Below are 24,660 nucleotides of genomic sequence, written 5' to 3'. Positions count from 1 at the left end.
TGTACAGTGAATTGCTTACTTACAAGCCCTTAACAAACAATGCAGTTTTAAGAAAAATAAGTATTAAGATAAACTGAAATTAAAAAAAAGAAGAAAATAGAAAATAACAAATAATTAAAGAGCAACAATAAAATAACAGACGCGAGGCTATATGCAGGGGGTACCAGTGCAGAATCAATGTGTGGGGGAACAGGTTAGTCAAGGTCGATACAACTTGATTAGAGTCCACCTGTGGCCAATTCAATTGTTAGGACATGATTTAGAAAGAAATCCACCTGTCCCACAATGTCAGTCAGTTGAGAGGTCTTGGAACACTAATCGTAAAGAAGGTCGAGTTTGCTTTGTTTATTGTGTAAGTAATTCATTGTACAGGACAAACTAACCAAAAATCAAAGAAACTGGAAATCCTTGAGAAAGCGATTAAAAGGTTCTTGGATCTCCAGGACTTCACAGTCAGTATACTCAATTGAACTGTTGGCAATAGCAGTTGCGCTCCAGTGGGTGGGGGGACATTTAACCTGTCAGAATGATAGTATACTCAGATTCCCTGTCTGTATTGAATAGTTTATCATCCAGAAAATCTAATAAGAGTGACTTACTATTGGAGGCATTAATGTTATTATGGTGAATTGAGAGACTGGGTGTACTGTAGTAGTGAGATTATGTTGGGTCCCAGCCCATTTGGGTGTGGAAGGGAATGGCCATTGGTTCTACAATTTTTAAACAAGCTTTAAAATGACTTCATCATTTCCCACTGGGTAGAGGTGAGGCCAAATGTAACATCAGAGCCATTTTGATAGATGTGTGGCAGAAGAGATGGGGCGCTGAGGCCAAGGGCTGGCATTTATATGTCCTCAAAAGAAAAGGTTGGTAGACCAAGATTCAAAGGTCAGATTAAGGAGCAGGTGGTGTTTTGTTTGATTGCACCTAGGAACATGTAAATTGAACTCGGCATTACATTTGGTTGGCAAGCATGTGTATGGTCGATGAAACTGTGGCACATTGTTATAAGTATAGTATGTTGTAAGTATAGTATGTTGAAGAGAGGGAAAGATTTAAGTATAGGATTGTTGGGGGATTTGGCAGGGTCTTTTAGTAGGGCTCTTTTATTTTCTCAGAAGTACTGAGTTAGGTAGAAGGATTTAGAAATGTGGAGAATGTTTTTTAAGCTGTGATTGACACAGTCCAGCATAGTAAGTGGTGGTATGCACCTTTTTAATTTTTGTTTGCAGACTGCCATTATATAATTGGATTTCGCAGCTGAAACATTGCAGGGGATACTGTCTGAAGATGCTCCCCCTCTCAGGCCCCAGAGCCTGTGTGAGAGCTGAGTACATTTGACAAAGTGAAGGAGTATGTTTCTGTTTTGTGAAAATACTAGTGCTCTGTTCGAATACCCATACTGTATACTATTAGTTCATTTTACTATACTGTTGATGAGTGGTGTCTTTCAGTTGCGTGTACTAGCGCTTTGCCTGTGTACCGGAAGTTGATGCTATGCAATCTCTTGTTAGCAAAACAAATTACTAGCTAGACTTGTGTTCGTAAATTCAATATGGAGTGCCAGAGTGAGCTCTGGGCGTTCATAAATTCAGGGTGTTGTCAGATTGTCCGTTCATGAATTTAAAGTGCTTTAGCTGAGGAGTAGCGTTGATCTGAGTGAGTCAGGCGTTCTGACTCTCAATGGCACTGTAAATAAGAATTTGTTTTTAACTGTCTTGCCTAGTAAAATAACGTAAATTCAAGCACTCAAGCTAACTTACTAGCTACTTCCAGACATAAATGAGAACCTCACTATTTTACTCGCCCTAGCAGAGCTGGTTAGGCTGTTTTCATGTTATCCAGAGCGTTGGTGACTAACTGTGCTGCTGGCAACAATTTAATTAGGCTTTTTTGCTGAGATTTACTGAAAATTGCCACATTCAACGATTGAGCGTTCGTAAATTCATCAGTTATTCTGAGCTCTGGCACAGTCAGAGGAGCGTGTTCTGAAATCGGACTAGATTGCCAGAGCGAATTTATGAACACACCTGAACCACTATACCACTTAGCTAAGCTATCAATGACTTGAATAATCAAGTCAATAAATGTTGTGTAGCTTGCATGAAGTAAATATACTGGTAAATTCGATGTATTAGAAGGTAGCTAACATGCCTGGTACATACTGCTGTAATGATATGCTAACACATTTTCTGCCAACACAATGTGTAATGTAACTTATTTGAAAAGTCATTACTTTATTACATTGCTCAACATTTTTCTTAACACTTGTCATAATTAGCCAAAGCAATGAATTTGAATCCGCTCTCGTCAGACTTCTGCTGCATATTTTCCACCATTTTCTTCAAATCTGAAAATGTTGTGAAGCCACGCCCATTTCTGAAGAATTGCATTATGGGCCCCAAAAGCACAGAAATTGTGTCCATTGCTTGTATACTTCGTATTTTGGTGAATGTAGTACGACATCCGGGAACTTTGTCATACTAACTATATCCATACTCTGACCAATAAGCATACGACATACTCAATTTACATCACACATAGTATGGTTAGTTTGAGTATTAGAACCCAGCTTATGAGGTTTCTTTTTTTCATTCCCCTATTTATTTATTTTTGTTAAACTATGTTTTCATCCCACCAAGTGGTGTCAATACACCTTTTTGGATATAGTCTGCCAATAAAACCTTGAAGAACCACCTAGGTCCAACAGTGCATGTCAGAGCAGAAACAATAAAGTCCAAGGAATTGTCTGTAGATCTCCGAGATATAATTGTATTAAGGTATATCTGGGGAAGGGTATAAAACATTTTATAGAGTGTTGAATGTTTCCAAGAGCACAGTGGTCTCCATCTTTTGAGAAATTGAAGAAATATGGAACTACCCAGCTTCTGTCTTGAGCTGACCTAACTGGGCAAGAAGACACTTGGTCATGGAGGAGACCAAGAACCCAATGACCACTCTGACAGAACGATAGAGTTCCTTGGCTAAGATGGGAGAACCTGCTGGAAGGACAATGGTCTCTACAGCACTTTACCAATCTGGCCTTTATGGGAGGATGGCCACTCCTGAGAAAAAGGCACATGACCACATGCCTGGAGTTTGCAAAAAAGGCACACATGAAAGACTTCAAGCATAAGGCAAAAAATCCAGTGGTCTAATGAGACAAATGTATCTCTCTTGGCCTGAATGCAAAGCACTGTCTGGAGAACCAGGCACAGCTCATCACCCGTCTAACACCATCCCTACTGTGAAGCATGGTGGTGGCAGCATCATGCAATGGGGATGCTTTTCAGCAGCAGGGACTGCGAGACTGGTAAGGATATACTATTGTCATTGCTGGAAGTCTACAGCTCAATACATTGGAGATGCCAATGAGGCATTTAAAATATATATTTTACTTAGACCTTTTTTGGAAGTACATACTGGCCCTGACGGCAGTAAATGGTGATAGTTGCTTTTCAAAACTCCATATTTAGTGAGTAACGAACGTATTTTAACATTATGTTTTAAGCTGGTCAATGGCAAATTGAATGGATGCTTCCTGGGCTTAAAGGAGATTTTCCGTATCCACATCTCCTGCAAGGCCAGATTCTGGTTCAAGAGACTAACCAAGAACAGGAAGCGGGAATCTTGAGTCCTGCTGCTAATTCTGCCAACTGGGCTAGGTGTGTGATTGTCAGGTAGGCTACAGTGACCAAAAGAGAAACAGGGGCCACTGGTCAGAGAATATTTCACAAGCCTAACCTACCTGACCAGTTTATAACATTTTGGTCAACCTGCATGATCACCTGTTCTTAAGAGACAGTTTGGGCAGAGCCCTCTAGCCCTCAGGGTTGTCTGGCTGAGTATCGAGTACTTGAAAAACCCTTTGGCATGATTGGAAGGAAGACCCATAACCAGTACCCTGTTCTGTAGTTATCCTTGAGTTAGTAACGTGACCCAAAAAATGAGTTTGCCAATTAAAAAATGAAATATGAGTTGAAACACAACCTTAATTCAAACACACCCAGATGCCAGTAGACTTTAAGACTTATTTTTTTTCTATATGTTTTTTTTATGAATGGCTTTGTTTGCAGTAGTCAATGGCTAAACCAAGCACATGCATCAACAGAAGGTAGAGCCACAGTGCATATTAGTGCAGTGGACATAGCAAAATGTAGATATGCTAATCATGTCCAACAGCGACGCTCAACCTCTTATTTTTTTCATAATACCAAATTATCAACTTAAATCCCTACATCAAATATGTCTAACAAAACACAGATACAAACAAGAAATACTAAATACATACACCACCGTTCAAAAGTTTGGGGTCACTTAGAAATGTCCTTGTTTTTGAAAGGAAAGCACTTTTTTTTTTGTCCATATAACATAATTGATCAGAAATACAGTGTACACATTATTAAATGGTGTAAATGACTATTGTAGCTGGAAAGGCTTTAAAAAAATAATAATTATGGAATAGGCATACAGAGGCCCTTTGTCAGCAACCATCACTCCTGTGTTCTAATGGCATGTTGTGTTAGCCTTTTAAAATTATAAATTTGGATTAGCTAATTGATCATTAGAAAACCCTTTTGCAATTATGTTAGCACAGCTGAGAACTGTTGTGCTGATTGAATCTGGAGCATCAACATTTGTGGGTACAGGCTCAAAATGTCCAGAAACAAAACCTTCTGAAACTCATTAGTCCATTCTTGTTCTGAGATAAAGGCTATTCCATGTGAGAAATTGAAGATATTGTACAACGCTGTGTACTACTCCCTTCACAGAACAGCGCAAACTGGCTCTAACCAGAATAGAAAGAGGACTGGGAGGCCCTGGTGCATAACTGAGCAAGAGGACAAGTATATTAGTGCCTAGTTTTGAGAAACAAACGCCTCAAGTCCTCAACTGGCAGCTTCATTAAATAGTACCCGCAAAACACCAGTCTCAACGTCAACAGTGAAGAGGCTACAGAGATGCTGGCCTTCTAGACAGAGTTCCTCTGTCCAGTGTCTGTTCTTTTTTCCATCTTAATTTTTTTTTATTAGCCAGTCTGCGATATGGCTTTTTCTTTGCAACTCTGCCTAGAAGGCCAGCATCACGGAGTTTCTTCTTCACTGTTGACGTTGAGACTGGTGTTTTGCGGGTACTATTTTAATGAAGCTGAAGAAAGTCCTCACTGTCAATTGCACAAACTTAACATGTGTAAATATTTGTATGAACATAAGATTCAGACAAACTGAACAAGTTCCACAGACAATTAACAGAAATTGAATGTGTCCCTGAACAAAGGGGGGTCAAAAGCAACATTCAGTATCTAGTGTGGCCACCAGCTGCATTAAGTACTGCAGTGCATCTCCTCATGGACTGCACCAGATTTGCCAGTTCTTGCTGTGAGATGTTACCCCACTCTTCCACCAAGGCACCTGCAAGTTCCCGGACATTTCTGGGGGCCCTAGCCCTCAGCCTCCGAGCCAACAGGTTCCAGACGTGCTCAATGGGATTGAGATCCGGGCTCTTCGCTGGCCATGGCAGAAGACTGACATTCCTGTCTTGCAGGAAATCCCGCACAGAACGAGCGGTATGTCTGGTGGCATTGTCATGCTGGAGGGTCATGTCAGGATGAGCTTGCAGGAAGAGTACCACATGAGGGAGGAGGATGTCTTCCCTGTAACGCACAGCATTGAGATTGCCTGCAATGACGACAAGCTTAGTCCAAAGACACTGTGACACATCGCCCCAGACCATGACGGACCCTCCACCTCCAAATCGTTCCAGAGTACAGGCCTCGGTGTAACGCTCATTCCTTTGACGATAAACATGAATCCGACCGTCACCCCTGGTGAGACAAAGCCGTGACTCGTCATTGAAGAGCACTTTATGCCAGTCCTGTCTGGTCCAGCGACGGTGGGTTTGTGCCCATAGGTGACATTGTTGCCGGTGATGTCTGGTGAGGACCTGCCTTACAACAGGCCTACAAGCCCACAGTCCAGCCTCTCTCAGCCTATTGCGGACAGTCTGAGCACTGATGGAGGGATTGTGTGTTCCTGGTGTAACTCGGGCAGTTGTTGCCATCCTGTCCCGCAGGTGTGATGTTCGGATGTACTGATCCTGTGCAGGTGTTACACGTGGTCTGCCACTGTGAGGACGATCAGCTGTCCGTCCTGTCTCCCTGTAGTGCTGTCTTAGGTGTCTCACAGTACAGACATTGCAATTTATTGCCCTGGCCACATCTGCAGTCCTCATGCCTCCTTGCAGCATGCCTAAGGCACGTTCATGCAGGGACCCTGGGCATCTTTCTTTTGGTGTTTTTCCAGAGTCTGTAGAAAGTCCTCTTTAGTGTCATGAGTTGTAAGCTGTCGGTGTCTTAATGACCGTTCCACAGGTGCATGTTCATTAATTGTTTGGTTCATTGAACAAGCATGGGAAACAGTGTTTTAAACTCTTTACAATGAAGATCTGTGAAGTTATTTGGATTTTTACAAATTCTTTGAAAGACATGGTCCTGATAGTTTTATATAAAAAAAAAAATACAATTCTAGTGCAATTTGTATTCACTCAGAAAAATCTCTGATTCAGGCAGATATTATTTGTTATTCACTAGGGATAATGTCTTAAATATGATTCAATCAAAAATATTTGCAATTTTTGGTATAGAATTCTGGAATTTGTCTTGTTTAAAGCGACAATATTTTTTTTTTACTTTATCATTTACATGGTCTTATTGCAATAGTAACACATCATTTGTCAACAACATGGGTGGTGTTCAAAAAGGTAAACAAGTATTCTGCAGGGTTTTCCCAAAAAATCTATCAGTCACATTCATAGAACAAGTGAGTCAAACGTTCACTTTTTCGCAGATGTCATCAATATCTTATGTACAATCTTAAAGTGCACTTCCTTAAATGTGTTTGCTTTACAATATTTGTAATGCATTAACCAAGATTTTTTCCAGACAATGTCAGGAGTAAGCATGTTCCAGAAAAAATGTACCTCTATGCGTAAATTGGTTCCGGAACATTTTGCCTTATGTACGTATTACAACAAGATCTTTTAAGTAAGCCTATGCCTTCCAAACTGAGCTCTGTATAAACTCTGATCATCACCGAATCTAAAATGAGTTTAAGCTCCCCCTCCCTTTAGCCAGAGAAGGAGGGGTCATGACGTCAGCAATACTGCCTTTTATGGTACAGTTTTAATTTGCTTCGACCCTCTTCTCTTCCTGTTGAATTCTACTCAGGCATCGTGTTATATCGGGATATTGCTCTTACTCAGGTAAATACCGCAACATAATAACAATTCAATGTGAAATAGAACATGCGTATAGTCTGTTGGGTTATTAGTCTACATTTAAACTCTATCATCACTTTAGCCGGCATCCTCCCGCATTTCCTTCCATTGTCTGCCATAGCCGTAGTCTATAATCAATTGATTAAAACAATAATAATGATTGAAATAGTCAAGTTACAGGGGTCAAGTAATGGGTCTCGAAACGGATTCACCGTCTATTTCAACGTAAATGATTCTAAATTCCCTTAGGTAGTGATCGGTCGTCACTAGTTACCACAGCAACAAAGTCATAAACCTCGCCTATTTCTACAATTTCTATTCTTAAAATGTGACTTTAACCCAAACCACACTGCTAATTTTCTGCTTAACCTTACATTTAGTCAAAGGGTGTTTTTTGTCTTCATGAATTGTTACGTACAGCCCATTTTGACTTTGTGGCTGTGGTAAATGGGTTAAACCCTACTGATCCCAGCTAGCCTACTTCCGCATTATAATTTTTTTTTAAAACCTTTTATTTAACTAGGCAAGTCAGTTAAGAAGAAGTTCTTATTTATAATGACGGCATAGGAACAGTGTACAGTGACTTGTTCAGGGACAGAACGACAGATTTTTACCTCGTCAGTTTGGGGATTAGATCAAGCAACCTTTCAGTTACTGGCCCAACGCTCTAACCACTAGGCTACCTGCCGCCCCACTTTTCATATGGAAGGCAATTTTGTTGCAGCTTGTTACAATGTGAAACTGACTTGTTTCTGCTGCTGCGTAGGCTACATTTTTGCGAAACGGCCTATCTTTATAATACTGTGGTGGTGTATCCTGTCTTAGTCAGCTGCCCTTTTATCCTATAATACATTACAAGGGATGTTATGACACAAATGTCTACATTATGACACCCCTTCTCCCTTGCTATTGTTTCTGGGAATGCCCATATAATATTGGCATGTGACACTATTATATTTTGTTACACTTCTAGTGGCAATGAACGTCCAACATGAAGTATCTCTGCTTGTTGGCGAGATCCAACGGCTTGGCAGTAAAAGTAAGTATATTCTTGTATTACAGTGTACTTTGCTTATAACAAATAACCAATGCTATAGGGGTTGCCCTATTGACCGGGGCAAGTGACCTGAGTTGTGTCATAAGTTGAGGTTGCTCCATTAGGCAGGTGATTTTATTTTTTTATTTTTTTATTTTTTTTGACTGATAACCAAAAGGCTAATAATTCCAGTAGTCTGGTCCTTCTAGTTCTGTATGTGAAGATGAAAATAGATACTTAATTCAGGCAAGTGATCATAATCTTCAGGCGGCCTTTCAGACCTTAATGTCAAACCCAAGAATGAAACCAACCGGGTGAAGTGCTTAATCAATGTACTTTGCAAGACAATATGTTTATAATAATCAAATCAGCAGGGATAGGTGGCGTGATTCCTGTAATAGAGGTTGTGCTGTAATCTGAAACTTCTACAATTCTCTCCAAATAGGGTGTGCAGACTCCCTCCCCCCCAGCAAAATTCTAACAAGTGCTGAGCCATTAACCAAATTCTGGGGTTTTTCAGTTATTAGACAACAAATTTCCAATGTCGGTTCAATTACTTGAATTCCATTTAGTTTCTCTAGAGAAATCAAATCATGAGAAATTAAGTCAGAAGTACAGTATATGGGACGCTGGTCCTAAGGGAGTTGTAGTTTTCATTAAGCCACATTTCAACCTACACTGAACAAAAATATAAATGCAACAATTTAAAAGATTTTACTGAGTTACAGTTCATATACGGAAATCAGTCAATGGAAATAAATTCATTAGGCCCTGATCTATGGATTTCAGATGACTGGGCAGGGGTGGAGCCAGGGTTGGGTCTGGGAGGGGATAGGCCCAGCCACTGGGGAGCCAGGCCCAGCCAGCCAATCAGAATTAGTTGTTTTTTTTTCCCCCACAAAAGGACATTATTACAGACAGAAATACTCCTCGGATTCATCAGCTGTCTGGGTGGCTTGTCTCAGACAATCTCGCAGTTGAAGAATTCGGATGTGGAGGTCCAGGGCTGGCATGGTTACAGGTGGTCTGTGGCTATGAGGCCAGTTGGATGTAGTGCCAAATTCTCTAAAATGACATTGGCTTATGGTACAGAAATTAACATTGAAATGATCTGGAAACAGGTCTGGTGGATATTCCTGCAGTAAGCATTGCAATTGCATGCTCCCTCCACTTCAGACATCTGTGGCATTGTGTGACACAACTGCACATTTTAGTGGCCTTTTGTCCCCAGCACAAGATTATGCTGTTTAAACAGCTTCTTGATATACCACACCTGTCAGGTGGCTGGATTACCTTGGCAAAGGAGAAATGCTCATTAGCCTCTCTGGCGCATGTGGGACGAACTCGTCCCACCTACGTAACAGCCACTGATATCCAGTGGCGCGATTTTTGAATCGTTAGAAATACTATTACTTCAATTTCTCAAACATATGACTATTTTACAGCTATTTAAAGACAATAATCTCGTTAATCTAACCCCACTGTCCGATTTCAAAAAGGCTTTACAACGAAAGCAAAACATTAGATTATGTCAGCAGAGTGCCCAGCCAGAAATAATCAGACACCCATTTTTCAAGCTAGCATATCATGTCACATAAACCCAAACCACAGCTAAATGCAGCACTAACCTTTTATGATCTTCATCAGATGACACACCTAGGACATTGTGTTATACAATACATGCATGTCTGTTCAATCAAGTTCATATTTATATCAAAAAACAGCTTTTTACATTAGCATGTGACGTTCAGAAAAAGCATAACCCCCGCAAACTTCCGGGGAATTTACTAACAGTTTGCTAAATTACTCAAGATAAACGTTCACAAAAAGCATAACAATTATTTTAAGAATTATAGATACATTACTCCTCTATGCACTCGATATGTCCGATTTTAAAATAGCTTTTCGGATAAAGCACATTTTGCAATATTCTAAGTACATAGCCCGGCATCACAGGGCTAGCTATTTAGACACACACCCAGGTCAGCCTCCACCAAAATCACATTTCCTATAAGAAAAATGTTCTTACCTTGGTGTTCTTCGTCAGAATACACTGCCAGGACTTCTACTTCAATAACAAATGTTGGTTTGGTCCCAAATAATCCATCGTTATATCCAAACAGCGACGTTTTGTTCGTGAGTTCTAGACACTATCAGAATGCTACATCACGGTCTCGAGCATGGCGCATTGGCGTGACAAAAAATGTCTAAATATTCCATTACCGTACTTCGAAGCATGTCAACCGCTGTTTAAAACCAATTTTTATGCCATTTATCTCGTAGAAAAGTGATAATATTCCGACCGGGAATATGCATTGAGCCTAAACAGCCAAATTAAATTTCTCCTCAGGAGCGAATTGTGCACGCGCCTCATTCAAAGGTCCTCTGAGCCGCCACTTGTCAAAGGCGATAATGTGTTTCAGCCTGAGGCTGCCTCGTAAACCTTCAGGTATTTCCCGGGTTCTGAGAGCCTATCGGAGCCCTGGGAATTGTCACGTTACAGCTAAGATCCTTACTTTTCAATAAACAGATGCAAGACGCACGACTCCTTGTCAGACAGGGTACTTCCTGCATGAAACCTTGTCAGGTTTTTGCCTGCCATAGGAGTTCTGTTATACTCACAGACACCATTCAAACAGTTTTAGAAAATTCAGAGTTTTCTATCCAAACCTGAACAATAATATGCATATTCTAGCTTCTGAGTTGGTGTAGGAGGCAGTTAAAAATGGGCACATATTTTTTTCCAAAATTCTCAATACTGCCCCCTAGGCCAAACAGGTTAACAGAGTAGTAAAAAAATTTGGGCGCACAATTTGAGCCAAATAAGCTTGTGCATATGGAGAATTTCTGATATTTTATTTCAGCTCATGAAACATGGGACCAACACCTTACATGTTGCGTTTTATATTTTTGTTTAGTGCCGAAAAGTGGTAATTAACTGCAATGACCATAATCCATTGCACCTGTTCTTTACTGGCTCAGACACAGATGCAGTTGATAAACTACCTAATTGTCATACTTGAGTTAAAGTGAAGATGCCTTAATAGAAAATGACTCAAGTGAAAGTCACCCAGTAAAATACTAGTGTCAAAGTATTTGGTTTAAATATACTTAAGTATCAAAAGGAAAAAGTATAAATTTCAAATTTGTATATCCAACACTCAGACATAATTTACAAATGAAGCATGTATGTTTTGTGAGTCCACCAGATCAGAGGCTGTAGGGATGACCAGGGATGTTCGCTTGATAAGTGTGTGAATTGGACAATTTCTGTCAAAATGTAACGAGTACTTTTGGGTGTCAGGAGTAAAAAGTACATTTTCTTTAGGAACGTGGTAAAGTTGTCAAATATAAATCGTAAAGTATAGATGCCCCAAAAACAACTTAAGTAGTATTTTTACTTAAGTACTTTACACCACTGCTTTATGCCTGTTTTGTTTAGATGCACACAGACCCTATACGCCACTGTATGAGAAACAACCCAAAGACGAGAGGAATAGAGTTCTTGAAAGTATGCCTGATCTACTTTGAAGAACTAGTCAAATTATTTCTTCAGAGAGCAGCATAATTAGGCAGGCTTACCTAGCTTAATGGGGTGACTAAAGACAGTAGCCTACAGTATGGGAAGAACAGATGTCTGGCTGCCTGAGATGAGATGATGACTTTAAGTAATGAAAAATTATAAAGCCATCAAGTAACATAAATATCTTAAAATAGTTAATTACTATGTGGACCTGACTGAGACAATGGAATATTTTCAATGTTTTGGTAATTGCATGTTTTTGGCTTTGGCATTTCCATTAAAAAGCTCGACTCATTTTAATGTCAGTATTTCATAATGCAGTTTAAAAAAATATATCAAATCGAAATCCATGATTTTGTTTTCTAATATCCATAACTGAACCAACCTCAAAGCATTAATTGCTCAGCACTAGTTGCAAAAACGTTGCGTAGAGGCATGTTTGTTCTATGTAACATTTCTATCCAAAATGTTGTCCTGCTGAATGCTCCCCTAGTTCAAGGGCTTGGTGGATAGTTGAGTTCATTAGCACTGGGGTGGAACCAAAGTCTACATACCATGTGGATCCCAACACCATCATGCAATTAATGAGATCCATAATTAATTGGTGCACTGAAAGTAAGCCTGTTTTGTCTTCATTTGGACACTGACTTTATCCTCCGGCAGTGGAGCATCCAGTTTGTGAACTCATCTCAGACTTTTCCAAATAACCACCTCATATTAGCTCCACTACCTCATGCTCTCTCCTGCTGTTGAAAATCCCCTGGCTTTAATGTTTGTTTAGAGCCATGCATCCCCCTTATTTGCTCCTCAGCTGCTGCAGCCTATTTGGGAATGGCTAGTTTCAGTGTCATCCCCTGCCAATACTGTGCAGTGCTAGAGGAAACACTAAACATATGGTACCAGTCAAAATTTTGGACACCTACTCATTCAAGGGTTTTTCTTTATTTTGACTTATCTACATTGTAGAATAATAGCGATGACATCAAAACTATGAAATAACATATGGAACCATGTAGTAACCAAAAAAGTGTTAAATCAAAATATATTTTAGATTATTCAAAGTAGCCACCCTTTGCCTTGATGACAGCTCAGCACACTTGGCATTCTCTCAACCAGATTCACCTAGAATGCTTTTCCAACAGCCTTGAAGGAGTTCCCACATATGCTGAGCACTTGTTGGCTGCTTTTCTTTCACGCTGCGGTCCAACTCATCCCAAACCATCTCAATTGGGTTGTAGTTGGGTGATTGTGGAGGCCAGGTCATCTGATGCAGCACTCCATCACTCTCCTTGGCCAAATTGCCCTTATATAGCCTGGAGGTGTGTTTTGGGTCATTGTCCTGTAGAAAAACAAATTATGGTTCCATTAAGCGCAAACCAGATGGGATGGCGTATCGCTGTGGTAGCCATGCTGGTTAACCTGTTAGGGCTAGGGGGCAGTATTTACACGGCCGGATAAAAAACGTACCCGATTTAATCTGGTTACTACTCCTACCCAGTAACTAGAATATGCATATAATTATTGGCTTTGGATAGAAAACACCCTAAAGTTTCTAAAACTGTTTGAATGGTGTCTGTGAGTATAACAGAACTCATATGGCAGGCAAAAACCTCAGAAGATTCCTTATAGGAAGTGCCCTCTCTGACAAGATCTTGTTCTTCTTGTCTCTGTTTATTGAGGACTGAGGATCTTTGCTGTAACGTGACACTTCCTACGGCTCCCGTAGGCTCTCAGAGCCCGGGAAAAAGCTGAATGATATCGAGGCAGCCCCAGGCTGAAACACATTTGCGCTTTTGGCAAGTGGCCGTTCCGAGGAAAATGGGCTTAGGCGCGTGCACGAGTTGACCCCGTGCTTTATTTTCTTTCGTCTATTTACCTAAACGCAGATTCCCGGTCGGAATATTATCGCTTTTTTACGAGAGAAATTGCATAAAAATTGATTTTTAAACAGCGGTTGACATGCTTCGAAGTACGATAATGGAATATTTAGAATTTTTTTTTTTGTCACAATGTGCCGTGCTCGTAACCCTTATTTACCCTTTCGGATAGTGTCTTGAACGCACGAACAAAACGCCGCTGTTTGGATATAACTATGGATTATTTGGGACCAAACCAACATTTGTTATTGAAGTAGAAGTCCTGGGAGTGCATTCTGACGAAGAACACCAAGGTAATCAAACTTTTCTAATAGTAAATCGGAGTTTGGTCAAGGCTGAACTTGCTGGGTGTCTAAATAGCTAGCCCTGTGATGCCGGGCTATCTACTTAGAGTATTGCAAAATGTGCTTTCACCAAAAAGCTATTTTAAAATCGGACATATCGAGTGCATAGAGGAGTTCTGTATCTATAAATTATTTTAAGAATTATGCTTTTTGTGAACGTTTATCGTGAGTAATTTAGTAAATTCACCGGAAGTTTGCGGGGGGTATGCTAGTTCTGAACGTCACATGCTAATGTAAAAAGCTGTTTTTTGATATAAATATGAACTTGATTGAACAAAACATGCATGTATTGTATAACATAATGTCCTAGGTGTGTCATCTGATGAAGATCATCAAAGGTTAGTGCTGCATTTAGCTGTCTTCTGGGTTTTTGTGACATTATATGCTAGGTTGAAAAATGGGTGTCTGATTATTTCTGGCTGGGTACTCTGCTGACATAATCTAATGTTTTGCTTTCGTTGTAAAGCCTTTTTGAAATCGGACAGTGTGGTTAGATTAACGAGAGTCTTGTCTTTAAAATGCTGTAAAATAGTCATATGTTTAGATTATGTTAGGACAGTTCCAACACAAGAAAAACCACACAGCCATTTTCCTAGCAAGGACAGGCGTCACAAATAACAAATTCAGCTAAAATTATGCACTAACCTCTGACGATCTTCCTAGATGACACTCCTAGGGCATCATGTTACACAATACATGCATTTTTTTGTTCGATCAAGTTGATATTTATATCCAAAAACAGCCTTTTACATTGGCGCGTGATGTTCAGAAAATATTTTGCCTTCAATACTGCCGGTGAATCAGCACTAGTATTTTTGTAAATTCTTAACTGTTATTCAAAGAATTATAGATGAACATCTTTATGCAACTGCTGTGACAGATTTCAAAAAAGCTTCACGGGGAAAGCACACTTTGCAATCTGAATACTGCGCTCAGAAAAATACACTAGGCAATACAGATACCCGCCATTTTGGAGTCATCTAAAATCATAAATGGCATTAGAAATATTCACTTACCTTTGCTCTTCATCAGAAGGCACTTCCAGGAATCCCAGGTCCACAATAAATGTTTTGTTAAATAAAGTCCATAATTTATGTCCAAATATCTCCTTGTAAGCTACTTCAAGTGTAGGAAGCATGGCCAAAATGTCACAACGAAAAGTCAAAAGTTCTATTTACGTTCGTTCAAACATGTCAAATGTTGTATAGCATCAATATTTAGGGCCTTTTTAACTTAGAACTTCAATAATATTCCAACCGGACGATTCCAGTGTCTTGAAAAACGTTTTGGAACACAGCTAACTCTCACGTGAATGCGCGCCAATGAACTAATTTGCTTTCCTGAGTCAACAACTTCCTCTGTTCGCTCTCTGTTCATCACAGACGCCTCAAACAACTTTCTAAAGACTGTTGACATCTAGTGGAAGCCTTAGGAAGTGCAAAATGAACCCTAAGTCACTGTGTTCGATTGGCAATGACTTGAAAGGACTACACGCACCAGACTTCCCACTTCCTAGTTAGATTTTCTCAGGCTTTTGCCTGCCATATTAGTTCTGTTATACTCAGACACCATTCAAACAGTTTTAGAAACTTCAGTGTTTTCTACCCAAATCTACTAATAATATGCATATTCTAGTTCCTGGGCCCGAGTAGTAGGCCGTTTAATTTGGGTACATTTTTCATCCGGCCGTGAAAATACTGCCCCCTACCCTAGAGAAGTTCAGTGTTGAATTTTAAGTAAATCAGTGTCACCAGCAAACTGCCCCCACACCATCACACTTCCTCCATGTTTCACGGTGGGAACCACACATGCGGAGGCCATCCGTTCACCTACTATGTGTCTCACAAAGACACGGCGGTTGGATCCAAAAATCTCAAATTTGGACTCATCAGACCAAAGGACAGATTTCCACCGGTCTAATGTCCATTGCTCGTGTTTCTTGGCCCAAGCAAGTTTCTTCTTATTGGTGTCCTTTTGTGGTTTCTTTTCAGCAATTCGACCATGAAGGCCTGATTTGACCCTGTCTCCTCTGAACAGTTGATGTTTGTCTGTTACTTGAACTCTGAAGCATTTATTTGTGCTGCAATTTCTGAGGTGCAGTTAATTCTAATTAACTCATCCTCTGCAGCAGAGGTAACTCTTTCTGGATTGACTGAGCTTCATGTCTTCAAATAATGATGGACTGTGGTTTCTCTTTGCTTATTTGAGCTGCTCTTGCCATAATATGGACATCTTCTGTATTCCAACCCTACCTTTTCACAACACAACTGATTGGCTCAAACGCATTAAGAAGGATATAAATTCCACAAATGAACTTTTAACAAGGCACACCTGTTAATTGAAATGTTTTCCAGGTGACTACCTCATGAAGCTGGTTGAGTGTGCAAAGGGTGGCTCCTTTGAAGAATCTCAAATATAAAATATTTAGAGGGGGGGGGGGGGTTACTACATGATCCAATATGTTATTTCATAGTTTTGATGTCTTTGTCAATTGTATTCTACAATGTAGAATATAAAGAAACCCTTGAATGAGTAGGTGTGTGTCCAAACATTTGACGGGTATTGTTTGTGATAGACATTCACAGGTGTACCAGGAACGTTTTCTATGAATTTTTTTCTTATTGAAGGAATACAGGATTCTCTTTAATACTACCTTGCCTTGTTTTACAGATGCAGATGGACAAACTTGTGTAAAATTTGGTGTCCTGTTCAATGACGATAGGTGCGCAAATATCTTTGAGGCTTTGGTTGGGACTCTGAGGGCTGCCAAGAGGAAGAAGATCATCGCATTTGAAGGGGAGCTGCTCCTGCAAGGTGTCCATGACAATGTTGACATCACACTCCTACAAGAATGAAGCTGATGGCTATCATTATTCAGATGAAAAGTCAAGTTTCTTTGAGGCGTTACTATTACATCTACCAACCAGGGATCACAAATCAACATTTTGATACATTTTTAGGACTACAAATGTACAGGCTGAGAATGTAACATTTTGTATACCACATTTAGGAGAATATTGTTCATAAGGAGTATATTCTAGGGGATGAAATACACCTAGATGTTTTAGGAAACAAATTACCTTACAGTAACAAGAATCACCAAATGGCAACTTCATTTATTGTTTACATGGTCATTTTGGTACCTCTTGTGGACCTCCATAGAACAACTAAGATGGCAGTGCTTCAAGAGAGGCTTTTGCACATAGATTTTTTTTATTCATGCTAATGTTAAGCATTTGAGTATGTAATATTCAAGCTTTTATGTTCGCAAGACTGTCTTTTCTCTATCGACCACTCACAAACCTTTGCCTTTGCTATAACCAAGGGGGATTAAGCCAATGGATTTCCTGTGTGATTCTTAGTAGTATTTAATTACAGGGTGATTTGTGCCAAATAAAAATGTGGTTTTGTAATGTTCCTCAGGACCAAATGTGTTAAACTGACCTTTGAAATTAGACTCGTTATTTAGATTACAAGTTTGCCTCATTCCAGATAGTGTTGTCTATTATGCAAGCATAGAATAGTCTTAAGAGACATATTGATAAAGTACTCAATGTTGATTATGTTGTAGATGGATAGAAACTGTAAGATGTTCTCTATTTTACAGGCTGGGGAGTTGTAGGACACATTTCTATATCTGCAACGTGTATGTTGTGGCTTACTTAATGTGCCCAATATCATGAATAAGATTCTGTCATCAAATTATTTGTGGGTCACCATGAACTCTGAATATAGGCTTATCATGCATGGTGTTAATGTTCAAAGAAGATACACAATGCTTAGTATTGTGTCCTGATAGGAAATGCATTTGAAACTTGACATGGGAAGCAATAGTAACTCTTCAAAAAAAAAAAGTGGTTTAACAAGTAAAAATAAACGAATTACAAATTGAGCACAATACAATGCATGTATGATCATCAAACTTCATCAAAGTGCAGTTCCTTTCCAAAGTCCAATAATTTTCAAATTATTGACAGTAATATATTCCAAAGAAAGCGTTCTGAGGATGAAATACTCAGTTAATAAAGAACAAACCTTCACTTTGCAGCCTGATTTTTTTTATTTTAAAAAAAATGATCTATAGGCTCCATACAACAGATGTATTGCATACAGAATGGTCGTGTGAATATATATTTTTGTAACCTTATGCTGTGCTATATAACATCGCATTCTGACTCTATTGTATTATTGAAGAACATTTTAATGTATGTATTGTGAAAAGGACAGTAGGCTATACTACAACCAGCCTATTAAGTCTGCACTGATGACTGCACTTTTAGAAGTAATCATTAGATAGCTGACAATGCCATAGAAGAGTATGACTGCAATTGTTGCCACAGATAACCCAAAGAAAGCATTGACTTGAACCTGAGGAATTACTTGAGATTTCCCTTCCTACCAGGACCCTTTACATGGGACTCCCTTGTTAAATCGAATAAGAATGTACAGCAAGGTTCGGGGGGCGGAGCCGTGTTTCGTCATGGCGGCAGGAGGAAAACAGAACAGCGCCTGACGGATCTACATTCAGAGCAGGAATCAAAACAAGAAACGGACACGCCTTCTTCGTAGGTTACCTTTGCTGTCACAACTGCATAGACCTGGATGGAGATAATATAGCTGTAAACAGTACCACCTGCAATCAAGAAGAGAATCATTGCATCTCTCAAGTAGGATTCAAATGGAATCCGCAGAAATGTCAGCCAGCCGTTGATGGGTTGAAAGTATTAATATCTGGATCAGTAAAATGCCCAACCAGAAAAGCAACAAGGGGAAGAGAAATAAAAGGACTAATAGTAGTGGAGATGAACAAGAAAATGGAGCCAGTGCTGCCGCAACAGGAGGAGCACCAGGGGTAACAACAACATTATTAGGGGCTACAGCTGCACCGTTCAACGAGCATAGAAGTGGTAAGAGTGAAATTGTGTCAAAACATGCGTGACCGAAGTTATTGCAATGTATTTTATTTTATTATTGCCAATGAGACAACGTACGCTTTACGGTGCTTCACATTTTGTTGTTATCGACTGTAGGCTTCATAACTCACGCGTTATAGTGTAATTGCCAACGAACATTATGCATTGATCATTTAATGACGCGTCGACATGGAGCTCTATGCACTGTCATATCACGACGCACACATGTACAGTTTCAGTTGTGGCCTTGTTCATGGGTAGTGCTGGCACCTCACCGCTTGCCTGCTCAAGTTCAACTTAATTTGATACATTGTCGGTATTGTAACGTCTGTGTCCTGAGTCGGATAAAGTAACAAAAAACGATATAAGTAGGCTGCATATAGGCTGCATATACATTATAGTTGGCATCAAAGTTATACCAGGCCTAACTTACTATCTGAATGAAACATATTTTGTCATGTAAAACATATTCTGGTCGGGTTTTTATAAACAACATTTTACCAATTAATAAAATGTGATGGGGTAGGCACATAGCTGAACAATGATGGAATTCATTGTACAGAGCCTCAGGTTTATGTTTGAATCACCCTGGCAGCCTGAAGTTGTTGACTCATAATCATGTTGCAGAGGCATAGACTAGTCCTGTTCTTCTTATTTCATTTTCTTCTTAACTGAACTGAGTTTTGATGCAGGTATAGTTAGGCACATTACAGTGTATGCATGGGATTGTTTCTGATACACTGTCTAGAAACCATGAGGGCTGAGAGATGACAATGAAGTACAGGAAATGAAAGGAGGAAACTCATCTACCATACCCACATGCACACAGACAGACACACACACAGACACAGACAGACACTGAGGGTTTCCCTGTCTGACGGGTATTCAGGCACCACTTCTCAGTGATCCATACTCAATAATGATGGCTCTTATGTTGGAGGATAACACCGATCCCATTAGCCTTCTTCTTATTATTGAATGTTCACACAGTCCATTACCGTTTAAAGTTAAATTCCAGACAGGCTGTGCATTGATGTTTGAGTCCTGAATCGTTCAGTAACAGCATGGAATATTGTCAACATTGCAGTCCAAGGAGCTAGTCCTGATAGCATGAACAAAAATCTATTCTGTTTAATATCGTTTTGTTGCTCTGTAATATGTCCAAAGTGAATGTTGTGCCTCAAAGCATGTTTGTTTTTATTTTTAAGTCATATTTTGTATGAAGATGTTATAATATGTTTATGAGTGATATAGTAACTCTGTTTTGTTTTGTGTGCTGCAGAGGCCCCCTGTGCTACCCCTCTTGTGTGCAGTCTGGCCAGAGACATTGACCTTGACAAGGATGACTATCAACGTGTGGTGTGTAACAGTGATAGCTGCCCTTATGGCAACTGGATGCACTTGCAGTGCTTCTACGAGTGGGAGAGCAGCATTCTGGTCCAGTTCAACTGCATTGGAAGGGCCCGCAGCTGGAATGAGAAGCAGTGCCGGCAGAACATGTGGACTAAGAAGGGATACGACCTGGCCTTCCGCTTCTGCTCCTGCCGCTGTGGCCAGGGCCACCTTAAGAAAGACACAGACTGGTACCAGGTGAAGCGCATGACAGAGGTGAAGAAGAAGGTGCCTCTGGAGAAGAGTCTAGGGAAGTTGAGCAGCTCAGCTGCAGCTGGAGGGGGTGCATGTGGAGGTGGGCTGGATCCCCCTGATGATCCTAAAAGGGGCAAGCTGCCTGGGGGCAGTAAGCTGGCTCACAGAGCATCCAGTCAGGAGCTGCCTCGCCGACAGTCAGTGGACCGGCAGAACTCTCAGGAGAGGGGTCACGGAGGCCTATTCTGTGGAAGCAGCCTGGGGCCCCGCTCACCCTGTGACTCCCCGGGTCAGTCCCCTCCGTCAGGCTTCTCCTTCTTCTCCCCGCCTGCATTCACAGGGCCCCGCAGCTCCCGGCACCTGGGGGAGTTCCTGAAGAATGCGGTGCACATGGAGAGTCACCGGAAGCACATGCTGGCAAGCGGCATGCTGGGTCGCGGAGGCCACCTCGATCACACCATCCTGCCCCTGCCCAGACTCACCCCAGGGGACAACCCAGTGCAGTTCTTGCGGAGGCTGGACCTCACAGAGCTGCTGACCCACATACCCAGACACAAGCTGAACACCTACCATGTCCGTATGGAGGATGACGCCCAGGCGGGCCAGGGAGAGGACCTGAGGAGGTTCATCCTGTCGGCTCTGAGCGCCAGCCACAGGAACATGGTCAACTGTGCCCTGTGCCACCGCACCCTGCCTGTCTTTGAGCAGTTCCCCCTGGTGGACGGGACCCTGTTCCTGAGCCCCTCCAGACACGATGAGATTGAATACGATGTGCCGTGCCATCTTCAAGGTAGGTCTTTGGAACAATGTCCATCTCTGAGAAACAGAATTTGAAACACTTAGGCTATCAAAACCAGCAGACTGCCGCAACCATTGCGCATGCATCATCTGTATGTTGTGACTGGGTACAAACTCAAATATTGCAAACTGGAAATTACATCATTCTTTTTTAATATTCTATGGACATATTTTCCCACAAACAATCTCAGTTGACCTGTAATTAAAAAATGTAAAATGATTGTCTTGAACCCGAGTTTAAGAGAAAGATAATTTTATTGGTAATTTGCACACGTTCCATCTGAAGTGTGACTTTGAACCCAACCCTGCAGAAAAACACACATACATACAGGTTTTTTAGAGGTGCTGCCACACTGGGCCCCCAAGAGCTGTTGTTGTTGGGGGGTTAAGTTCCTTGCTCAAGGGCACAACGGAAGGCAATGTCATCTAGGATTTGGTACCGACAGCAACCCTCTGGTTGCCAGCTCACTTCCTAACAGATTTTTCCTCGTCGGACCTGGGATTCAAACGGACAACCCTCCGGTTGCTAGCTCTCCTCTTTAACCTTTAGGCTACCTGACACCAATATGCTGGTTCCTGTTGTGGTAGAACAAATGTGGACAGTGAAATGTTCAGGCTTACTGTTGACAGCTGATCAGGCCCCAGGAGTTACAGTATGTTGCTGCAAGCAAATGATTTGGACCACAGCTGTTTCCAGATATGCGTGTTTTAGTGTATTTCAGAATAACTCGTTTGGTTGTGAATTTTCATAATTGTTATTTTGGTCGGCAAGGGTGTTATCCCTTGCATATATTTGAGATAAGAACACACCATAATAAACCTGGCACAATAGAATTCATTACTTTCATGGAGAACTAAACAAAATTACTATGGCACATGAATGTGATCAAGCATGACATGCATATCAATCAAGTCAATCTATACTGTTTTCCACAAACAGGTTCTTAGTAGCTATTCACCACATGGATAAGAATTAAATCAGTGGATGAATGCTGTTGCTTTGATCTTCAGGCTTTGTAATGCATGATTATTTTTCACGCTTTAGGGATTATTTGTGGAATCTATTAAACAACCCTATTGTCTCTCTTGTAAAGGGAGGCTGATGCATCTGTATGCAATATGTGTCGACTGTCTGGAGGGAGTCCACAAAATTGTCTGTATCAAGTGCAAGTCCAGGTGGGATGGGAGCTGGCACCAGTTGGGGACGATGTACACCTACGATATACTGGCCGCCACACCATGTTGTCAGGTGAGTAGGCTATTAGTATTTATCAATATATCTTTTTTTTTCTCATGATGAGTTTGAAAGTCATATTTGAGTTAGCATCCAGATGGTCCAGGGGTGTCATTTAAATATGGCAGGCTGCCATAAGGTAGCTTCATGGGCCAAAGTCAGTAAAAAAAATCAGATTTTGTGTTGTGGCTGGATCTCTTCCTATCAAATCGTCTCATTGACATTATGCATGGCAAAGTCAACTACTGCAGATCCTTAGCCATTTCCTCTATTTGTACCCTTAGGCCCGTCTGAACTGCAAGCACTGTGGCAAGCCAGTCATAGATGTCAGGGTGGGGATGCAGTACTTCTCAGAGTACAGCAACGTGCAGCAGTGCCCCCACTGTGGGAACCTCGACTACCACTTTGTCAAGCCATTCTCCTCCTTCAAAGTCTTGGAAGCTTATTGACAAATGTGCATGCATGCTAGTGCTGTTTCTCTTGTTTCTGTTTTTTATCTAGGCAACTTTATTTTTGGCCCTTAAATACTTTTTTCTGGGCTTTAGTTATTGTTTTATTTTTTATGTATAGAAAGAATATGACTCAACTAAAAATGTCCAAGACAGCATCTATATGATTTCAGAAAAAGTTATATTCATAAGACTTACAACGGTCGGAACTGTCTGGCACTTAAAAAGATGAAACACATATACTGTGACAACAAGTGAATGTATCTGTATGCCAAATTTGCTTTTTTACAAAAGGATGACAAATATATAATAAAGGAGAGAAAGAAATGTTGCATGCTCTTGTTCATCATAATTGCCTAACAGCAAAGAGTAGGCAGAAATTTGTCAATATAAATTACACTATGAATCTCATTGTTTTTTTTTATTTCACCAGTTAAGTTGACTGAGAACACATTCTCATTTACAGTAACAACCTGGGGAATAGTTACAGGGGAGAGGAAGGGGGATAAATAAGCCAATTGTAAGCTAGGGATGATTAGGTGGCCATGATGGTATGAAGGCCAGATTGGGAATTTAGCCAGGACACCAGGGTTAACACCCCTGCTCTTACGATAAGTGTCATGGGATCTTTAGTGACCACAGAGAGTCAGGACACCCATTTAACATCCCATCTGAAAGATGGCATCCTACACAGGGCAATGTCCCCAATCACTGCCCTGGGGCATTGGGATATTTTTTTAGACCAGAGGAAAGGGTGCCTCCTACTGGCCCTCCTCCAACACCACTTCCAGAAGCATCTGGTCTCCTATCCAGGGACTGACCAGGACCAACCCTGCTTAGCTTCAAAGCAGGCCAGCAGTGGGATGCGTTAAACATTTTTGCGGTGCCGGACAACGTGACCAGGAAGATTTTAATTGACCAGACATTTCAGAAATGTACTGACCGTCCATATCCATTCACATCGGACTAAATGAGGGATATTGGCCAAAACTTTATAGCCAATTAATTTGTATTTTTTTTGGCTGCTTTCCTAAAATAATAATTGTCTGCCTCACGATTCAGCTGTCGGAGATGAGAGCACTAAATGCATCAGGGCATTGCATGCATAGGCCTATAGGCATAGGTGTCCACTGTATGATATTAATAAAAAAAAAATATAGCCTATATAATGGAAGAGAAGGTTAGGCCTAGCCCCAGAAAGATAGAGATATGCCCGGCAGGATGCTAGGACACCAACATGCATTTCTTTGAGTGATGGCTATAGAGATATAGATGTACAGAAGGAGGCTAATTCATTCATTTTTGATCAGAATATTTTTTATAAAGATAAGCATTATAGTGTAAGATTATATGAGTAACTCTAATAGGCCTGAAACATTCTTGCTCATCTCAAGTTCAACTGTGGGAGTTGTTTGTAGCGCCAGTGCACACTGCCTTCATATCATAGGCTTGCAGTAGCTAAAGATTAGTAATAGCCACAACAAACCTTCACAAAAGTTTCTAAACTTTTTTTAGGGTAATATCAAAAGTAAGTCAAGCCATTGTTTATAGGAAAAATAAGAGAAGGCTATTATATTGCTGCAAACACAGCATTACAGTTTGATCGTTTTAATTTGTTTAACCT

General features: G+C 40.6%; 2 protein-coding genes across 3 annotated transcripts; both read left to right on the top strand.

Annotated features, from left to right (window-relative positions):
• Nucleotides 1-332: 332 nt before the first annotated feature.
• On the top strand, nt 333-17,498 carry abracl (ABRA C-terminal like). Of its 2 annotated transcripts, none has more exons than XM_029751587.1 (3): nt 333-352; nt 8,249-8,314; nt 16,726-17,498. In XM_029751587.1, the coding sequence occupies exons 2-3, from the start codon at nt 8,254-8,256 to the stop codon at nt 16,908-16,910; spliced, it is 246 nt and encodes an 81-aa protein (XP_029607447.1). In that variant the 5' UTR covers nt 333-352; nt 8,249-8,253; the 3' UTR covers nt 16,911-17,498. The 2 variants fall into 2 exon arrangements, with proteins under 2 accessions (XP_029607447.1, XP_029607438.1); XM_029751578.1 differs by lacking the exon at nt 333-352 and adding an exon at nt 7,136-7,260.
• Nucleotides 17,499-18,150: 652 nt separating this feature from the next.
• Nucleotides 18,151-23,203, top strand: heca (hdc homolog, cell cycle regulator). The gene is made up of 4 exons (XM_029751566.1): nt 18,151-18,962; nt 20,251-21,345; nt 22,448-22,602; nt 22,872-23,203. The coding sequence occupies exons 1-4, from the start codon at nt 18,800-18,802 to the stop codon at nt 23,034-23,036; spliced, it is 1,578 nt and encodes a 525-aa protein (XP_029607426.1). The 5' UTR covers nt 18,151-18,799; the 3' UTR covers nt 23,037-23,203.
• Nucleotides 23,204-24,660: the final 1,457 nt, after the last annotated feature.

This window comes from Salmo trutta, chromosome 1, assembly GCF_901001165.1.
Source record: "Salmo trutta chromosome 1, fSalTru1.1, whole genome shotgun sequence".
In the NCBI taxonomy this organism is placed as follows: Eukaryota; Metazoa; Chordata; class Actinopteri; order Salmoniformes; family Salmonidae; genus Salmo; species Salmo trutta.
Note: the sequence above shows the minus strand (reverse complement) of the source record. Positions and strands in the feature narration are given on the sequence as shown.

Bases quoted from the DNA above. Each gene is read 5' to 3' on its own strand.
- heca (XM_029751566.1), top strand. From the start codon at position 18,800: ATGCCCAACCAGAAAAGCAACAAGGGGAAGAGAAATAAAAGGACTAAT. The intron at 21,346-22,447 runs GTAGGTCTTTGG...TCTCTTGTAAAG, and splicing joins TGTGCCGTGCCATCTTCAAG to GGAGGCTGATGCATCTGTAT. The intron at 22,603-22,871 runs GTGAGTAGGCTA...TTGTACCCTTAG, and splicing joins CCGCCACACCATGTTGTCAG to GCCCGTCTGAACTGCAAGCA.
- abracl (XM_029751587.1), top strand. From the start codon at position 8,254: ATGAACGTCCAACATGAAGTATCTCTGCTTGTTGGCGAGATCCAACGG. The intron at 8,315-16,725 runs GTAAGTATATTC...CTTGTTTTACAG, and splicing joins CCAACGGCTTGGCAGTAAAA to ATGCAGATGGACAAACTTGT.